Source organism: Saccoglossus kowalevskii, chromosome 13 (genome assembly GCF_978046115.1).
Source record: "Saccoglossus kowalevskii chromosome 13, keSacKowa6.1, whole genome shotgun sequence".
NCBI lineage: Eukaryota > Metazoa > Hemichordata > Enteropneusta > Harrimaniidae > Saccoglossus > Saccoglossus kowalevskii.
Genome location: NC_140653.1, coordinates 1,960,808 through 1,969,230, shown reverse-complemented (window position 1 = coordinate 1,969,230; position 8,423 = coordinate 1,960,808). Strand labels below are relative to the sequence as shown.

General features: G+C 37.4%; 1 protein-coding gene across 1 annotated transcript in view; it reads left to right on the top strand.

Moving 5' to 3' along the window:
• Window positions 1-389: 389 nt before the first annotated feature.
• LOC102802464 (uncharacterized) overlaps window positions 390-8,423 on the top strand; it is a 45,659-nt gene continuing 37,625 nt past the window's right edge. The window contains exon 1 of the mRNA XM_006813587.3: window positions 390-528. Coding sequence (XP_006813650.2) covers window positions 438-528 — 91 coding nt within the window. The 5' untranslated portion in view covers window positions 390-437. The remainder of the gene's footprint in view (window positions 529-8,423) is intronic.

The window sequence follows — 8,423 nt, the reverse complement described above, 5'->3', positions numbered from 1 at the left end:
GGTCTTTTGTTTACTACTTAGCGGCTGTGTACCTGTGGGTTTATTCTGTGTGTTAATGGATGTTCTAATCTTGGTGTTTTTCCAGTGATTTCTCTTGGTGCAATCCAAATACAGTAGGTGTGTCTTGTTTACCTGAGATTTGCAAGAGTTTCAGCTGGCCAACATGTTAGTTTTTTTCATATGGTTGATTACTGGCATGTTGATTTCCCATTTTTGAGCCATATTTTCAACTTTCTTCGTCATTTTCATATAGCAATCTCGTCATATGTTAACATTGTCGTCTATGGAAATTCAATTAGTGGTATGAGCCCTGTAATGGCAGGCGTGATCAAGATCTCGTCTTTCATCATTCTCCAAGCACGCCACCAACGGCATCAATCAGTCTAAGCCCTGCCGCGTCGGTCCGCCAACCACGAGATCTGACCGAACGACATCTGATGCGCGCTCTATTAAAAAACAAAACAGTTTTATGGGACCAGTGCGTGGCAAACATATGGATTGGGTTATTGAATTCTGACTCCCATAAAGGTAGGCTGTTTTTTAATACAATATATCCAAGTGTTTCTGGGTTTGATCATGGACGTACGTGGTTTTCTTCAGTTTTTACGAGCTCTAGGTTGCCGTTGATTTTGAGAAATATGGGAAGTTTGCATTGCGAAACTAAAAATGAAAAGGGCTGAAAATCCAAATAAATCGATCAATATTATATTTATTGTTAGTTTGTTTTCGGTTATTCATTGCAACTCGTCTATAAAACAACAACTTGTGAAACTCAATCGCTGTGAATTCGACGCATCGTCCACTAAAACGCTAAAGATTATTGCACAAGACTTGCATTCCTTCATTCCTTACCCATAGTTTGCCACTGGGAACTGCATTTATACTCTGTCTATAATGCTCCAACTAATGTTACCCTGACCCCCTTTACCTCACCTCACCTCAGTGCATACCAAATGTACACACAAGTTTACAACTAGCACTGGACTAGACTCCCGGGGGAGTACGTTCTTGCTAAAAAAAATAATAGGCCCCTAGGGCTGGCAGCCGATTGGCAAGCCATGCTCCCTTTTGCAGACGGAATGTAAATTTAGTACCCCTAGAGCAGAAGAAAAAAACACCCCCTATTTCAGACATATATTGAGAACATCCTACCCCCTATTGCGAGGATTCTCTGCCGTTTTTTCCACTCAAGTTGAATGTGATCAACCCAAACAAGTTACTGTGTATGTAACTCGTGTTGGTGTCATTCGTTGTTTGATGAAGAAAGATGAGAACTATTGACATGAGTGTGAATATGTTTATTTATTTATTTATTGTTGATATTTAAATTTGTACATGTGTTCATTTCATTTTATTTGTTACACATATAAATCTAAGAGTATTGTACAAAATATAATTTGAAATAGGTATAGGGGAAAAAAAAGTCTGTTCCCCGTTCAAAAAAAAATTGAATAAATTATAGGGCGAAAAGTAACTGTACATCATACTATTAATTTGTAATGAATGAATAAATATATATATGATAGACTGCGCTTCCACTAAGCCAGATTCTGTCTTAGCCATTTTGGCTAATGCCTCAGTGTTTTCTTTAGCCAAATGCTAAACGTTTTAGCCATTTTGGTAAATAGAAGAAATTAATTAGTAGCCGAAAAAATTGATTTAAAGAGCATATTATGTACAGTTTTAACAATCACCGGAACAGTGTACAGTTGTACTTGCGATAAAGAAGCATAAACTGTAATTATATTGTGGTTACACAGTGGATGTAAAACAAAATTTCACACATTTTTTACTTAACTTTTTAAACGCAATTTATTTAAGATCAATACTGATGCATGTAGGAAATACAGTGATATTGGCTACTACACATTCTTATGTTACAGTAACACATTGCTTAACTTTAAGTTTTATAATCAGTTACAATCACTAGCAACACCATGCCATCCTATAAGAATAAAAAATATTACCAACAGTATATTTAACAGTAAAACACAGTAACTTTTAGTGAAAACCAGAAAATATTGGCAGAAATATACAGGGCATCTATTTATTCAGATGGATTGTACGTCTTGTTTTCTTTGTAGCCCATTTTTCAAATGCTGCTTCAAATTTGAATTCAGATATATTATATGCCTCCAAATTTAACTTCATGAGCATGTTTGCATTTTCAACTTTAAGGGAGTTGTGTCCATCAGTTTTAATACTGTTATAAATGGATATGCCCCTCTCACAACATACTGAAGTGACAGGGATGCACAATCCAATTGCAGCAAGCATTGACAAGTTGGGAAATGTTGTTCTAGATTCATTTAGAAAATTTGCAATGAATCCTTCCATATTGAGTTCAGGATAACTTCCTATGATATGTTTTAATAACTCCCATTCCTGAAGTGCTTGTTCCTTTGATACATCTTTATCAAAATGGTTTAATAGTTTTAGTAGCTTGTCACTTTGTTCATTTGCATCCATTTTTAAACAATGCACTGGCAAACGAACAGAGAATGATGATAAAATCATGTGATCTGGAAAAGCAATTTCCAACCTGTCAATGAGTGCCTCTAAATACTGCTGGGATGCTTCTTGGAAAACTGCTCTTTTTTTAATTGAATCTTTGTAATGGTGATCCTTACATTCAAAGTAGCCACTGTTGTCTGGTTCTTTTGGGATATCTTGCAACACAGATTTTAATTTGTTACCAGGTAATGTGCTCAAAGATTTAATTGCTGCACATGCACCATCAATGTGCGACTTTATTGTTAAAAATTGAACATCTTGTTTTTGCATTACTAATGACAAGGTTGATAAAATACCAAAAACATCTACTAAAAAGTGTCCTAAGAAGAAACCTAACAACTCTCATTTGGTTCATCACACCCTGCAACATTGCTTTCCCTTCCATACCTCTTTCCATACTTCATGCAGCAAGTGAACTAATCACAGATCCCAAACAATCACATAGCGCTAGAATGCTGTCATTTAAGGACAGCCACTTGTAAAAAATACTTGTTTGATTTTTCTAGCGTTTTCTTCTCTCAAAATTTTGCACTCTTTAAGACTCCTGTTAAGTTTAGGAGAGTATTTTAGACTTTTAGCAAACTGATTCAGTATTGAAAGATATTTGACAAGGTAAGGAACTTTTTGTGCAGCTTTTTGAGTTGCTAGTTGGAGGCGGTGAGCCATACAGTGAACAGTGATAAGCTTAAAGGATTTTCTTTTTTGAAACGAGTGGCAACACCTGTATGCACACCAGTCATAACACTGGCCCCATCTGTTGCTAATCCAACCATTTTCATTCCAGTGTTACTTACTGGTTGAACAGCATCATTGTTCACCCTATCATATATATGTACTGCATCAGTACATTCAAGTTCAAGTCCTGCAGAAAACGAGTTTTAACCAAACCAGTGTTACAAATATATCGCAGAAAACAAATGACAATGGAAAGATTAGCAACATCGGTTCCCTCATCAAATTCTATGCCATATACCTTGTATGGACTAGCTGCCACATCCTGTTCCTTTTCCTCGTTTACAACATCACATTACTCCATAAAAATCATTTATTGAATCAGAATGTTGGTAATATATCTTGCCCTTATCAGTGCATAATAATTTTAGTGGCTGTACCCCATTATGTACCTGCAGTGCAATAAGTGGTTTATTTTTGGATGTAGGAATGCATTCTTTTGCTTGAGTAAAGAGAGTTGCCATTTGACCAATGATTGCTCCCTTACTGCCAGCAACAGCTTTCAGAGTTGCTTTTTTAAGTTCCTTTCGTTGTACAGAATCTACGGCTGCCAAATGAACCCTACTTTTTTGATGTTTCAAAAAATCATCTTTCTTGGGAACTTTTGTGGATTTCCCCTGGGTGAATACATTGTTTTGTTTAGCATCAATACATACTTGGCAATGAAATAAATTGCTTTCACTGTCATGTTTTAGCCATTTGAACTCTGAGAACCAAGATGATTTAATTGCTCTGATTGATTTACTTGCAGCCTCAGTGTTAACCTCTCCTCCAGAATCATCAGGTTTATCAATTTTAACGTTACCAATAGCGTCATTGAAAAGAGGGCTTCCCTAATTACATCATCTGTAGGAGAACCTAAATTAATACTACAAGTATCAGGGGTACAACTTTCTACCTTTGGATCACTGGAGGATGAGCTGAGGGAAAGCATCTTTCTAGATTTTTCTTTTATGTTTTTGTTACCAGATTCTCCAGAAGAATTGAAAAAAAATCATGCAGTGTACGTTTTTGCCTTGTTTTTTTGCGATGAGTCTCATAATTTGGGGTACATTCGGTTAACACAGGTACAACATGATTTGGTTCATAAAATACAGCACTGTGATCAAAAGAGCCACATCTTGACCATAAGATCATGATTGGACATTTCGGGGGATTAGCCATCCTGAAGGATGGGGCTTTGCGAACCGATTTAACTTCTCTATGAAACAACACTCTGAAATAATTTTCAACATCTGGAAATAACGAAAAGATGGGTTTCCCAAGCACTGTTGCCATTGCCAATACATGGTGCATTGATGCCCATCTGCCCTCCTGTTTTGTTTTCTCACAATCAAATTTAAATGCTTCTGTATTATCAGAAGCCACAAATAAATCTTGTCCAAGAATTGTGTGAATGAACACATTGTATTCCACACCTTCACTCTGACATGTTTTATTGTCTTTATGTATATAGCGACATTCTTTGATACACGCAATTTTACAGTTATTTGTTGCAAGCATCCACGTGTCAAAACTGCCAAAACGAAACGAATTTTCTCGATTGCGAATTATTAATATCACCTTTTATAAAAAAAATAGGATCAAAATAAAAAACACCTTTCGTTGAGAATAACCCTGAGATGACCCCTCAGTAACAATACGATTTGCTCATGCACTAGCTTCATTAGCATAATTTATAACAATCAACAACAAACAACATGGCAGCCAAAATAGGTCGGATTTTGCAATCCCGCGATGAAAACGAAATAAACGAATGTTTTATTACTTTGTTTGGATATTTCATGTCGACAAGATAAATAAAACATCTCTCTTTTAATGAAACTGGTTCATTTTTCTTTGTTTTCGAGATGAGAGGAATTTGCTGTCCATGTGCGAGACAGTCCACAGAATTGCCGCTGGCCGGCTGGGGTTCGATAGTATAGTACCGATCGGAAACAAGCTAGTTTTTTCATTTCAAACTTTGAATGAAACTGTTTTAATTTGTTGTTAAAATCTTTCCAGTCTCCAGACGTTACATTCAGATGATATTCAACTTTTTTTTTTACTTTTTTGCAACTTCACAAACCAAGTTGCGATGGTCAACCCCGTCTATTAACCCTAAAGATTGCATACTCGGTAATCTGAACGTAACATGTGGCCACTTTCCTGTTAGTGATTCACAAGAAGCTATTGTCTTTTTGCTGAGACAATCTGATGGAAATGTTGGTGGAAGTTATACAAAGGTTAAAGTGTGAATAGGTCTACAATAGGGTGGTCGCTGGTCGCGTTGGACAGGTGGTCGCTATATCCAGTGTCTTTAACGTGTAAACTGCGAAGGGACTGTACTAAGGTGGTCGCTATGAGCAGGTGGCCGCTCTGCACAGGTGGTCGTTAACACAGGTTTGACTGTAGCATGAATGGGTTCAATTATCAGTGTTCACTGATGACGTCATTTGACTGGCCCTCTAGAGGCAAAATGACGCCAGGAAAAGCGGACGTTTGTCGTCTGCTTCACAGCCCGTTTTATACCCGATATTTAGGGTATTTCGCAGCACATGCAAGTTGTTTTTATCGACAGAATTCATTCATAGATCTCAAATTTCATGTACAGAGTGTCAAAAGCCACACCTCTGCTCCCCTTTAAAAACTCCTGTGCGATTTCTTGGTCCCATTTTTTTTTTAACAACCCAAACTGCCGTTTAACGGTCCAGGGCAAATTTACGGCAGAATCCGGTATTTACAAATTTCAGTGACAGAGAGGCCCATAGCACAGTTTGTTGATTACCATCAATTTATTACTCTTAAAAAACAATAAATTAATGTTAATAATTTACAACTGTGTTACAGTAAATATTTACTACAACACAACTCAAAAAGAAAATTTACTATTATCATACAATATTATGAAAATATAAATATTACCATGATGTAATCTCGAGGAAAAATCAAACCACATTTCCTGAGAGATGGTACGAGTTGCGCATGTACGTGACCTACATTGACAGCCACCCCAGAACGAGGCCGATAATTTCAATATGGATACCGTCAACGATCGTTCGCGATGTACGTCTGCTTCAATGTTGACAATGACGATTCTAAAGCTGAAATTCATGGTTTTTACATTTAGACACGGTAATAAAACATTATTTCACGCATTTATTATGTCTTTTATGAAAATCATTGTGAAAGATCGGCGTCACCAGTTTTGGCGAAACATCAACAAACTTGGATCGCCAAGGAATACAAAAGTTCGCCATTGGCGACTGGCGAAGGGTTAGCGGAAGCGCAGATAGAAATACAGTGGCCCCTCGCTAAGTCGCGGGTGTTGGGATCCAAGCAAAAACCGCGACTTATCGAGGGCCGCGACTTACCGAGGGACGTCGTGAAAGAGGGAAGTCGTGCATTTAAAAACATATAAAAAGCACATATAAACCCTCGGTTTAGTTAATTGATGTATCATCACATGTGTCAGGCAGTATTCGAATAAAATCATGATTATGTTTGCTGTAAACATTGCGTTGATTATTTTGTTTGGGTCTGATATTATGTGGGCCGCTTGCTGTTGCTTGCGACTTCGACGGTAACAGCTTCCAAAATAAACCAGTTTCATCGCAATTATAAACATGTTCGTCAAAATAACCACCTTCATAGATAATTTCTCTCAGTTTTTCGGGAAAAGTTCCGACAGCGTCAATGTTCCCAGATCGAGCTTCGTCTTGGATTGAGACTGCGTGTGTCGATAGCGTGTCTTCTTTGCCATCGCAAGAACCACCCTGAACTGGCCTTAAATTCAAAGTCGTCATATCTGAGTTGTATGCTTTGCATTGGGTGATGGGACCAGATAGTGGAGTTCCGGCAGACCGTTCTTAAAGAAACGTAAACAGCTTTATCGGTGTCATCATTGTCGGACACTTTCGCTTGTTTTTCTGTTCAGTCCCGCCTCTTGGTCAACTTTGAAAACAAATTTACTTTTCATTTTTTACCCACCCACGAATAGTGGGCTCAACCACGTGCAACCCTTAACTTGGTTTGACACGGTCGATCGCCGTGAGTTTATGGCGTACGAACAGGCTGTATACATGTAGCTTTCGCTTTGACATGCTGCTCAATTGAGAAATAGAGATCAGAATTCTATGAATTCAACTCATTGTAGCGAGTTTTTGTAAAGGTATACCAAAATGGGACCGGCCAAGAAGTACGTACGGTCACTACTCGACACCCGTGTTGACACCTTGAGTAAGGCTGCCGTCACCCATTGCGTCTCAGCAATTGACGGACAGTAGGTGTTAAGTTGTCTCTTTAACGGTTAGTTAAAAATACTATGCCACGAAACATTAGTCTTTGTACTTCAAAACTGCTGTCAAAACACAATAGAAATTTTGGGAGCCATCCAAGTACCCGCGACTTAGCCGAATCGCGACTTACCGAGGCGCGACTTAGCGAGGGGCCACTGTATATGTATACGCAATATACCTATATATATATATATATATATATATATATACACACACATGATAATAATAAAAACTCTGATATATCAGAAGTTAAAAACTGGAAGCAAATACTAAATATGTACAATCCACATATTAACTATCATTTATTTGATAGTTTAATGCACAATGCACACAACTATGCCCAGATTCTTATTTCATCAGATACCATTACGCAATTTTATGTTCAGCTCCGATTGACTTTGGCATGAATACAGGGCAGACAACCCAGAAAAAAAACAGGATCTGAATGCGAATGAGGACGAGGCGAGAAAGGAGTTTCGGAAGTGTGGATGACTCCGAGGGTGACTTTCTGTATGCAGTTTATTGTAATTGACGAAACGAAACAAAACGGGATAACACACATAATGAAAATTAAACTGTAATCAGTGAAAATGGGTTTTATACGCACAATATTCACAACTGTCATAACAGTATATTTATCTTTCAGTCGTGTATTTAAAACACCATGAAACATTTATCGAAAATAACAGGATTTTAATTAGTGAATAGTTAGTTTCGCTAATTATAAATAATTGTTTTATGAAGTTTTATACACGACTGAAAGGTAAAAATACTGCTCAAGTTTCGTCCGATAGTTGTGATTATTGTAACTGTAAGACCCTTGTTTCGCCACGTGATTGCAGATTTCCGATAATCTTTAATTAGCGAAACGAACCATTTACTCATTAAAATCCTGTTGTT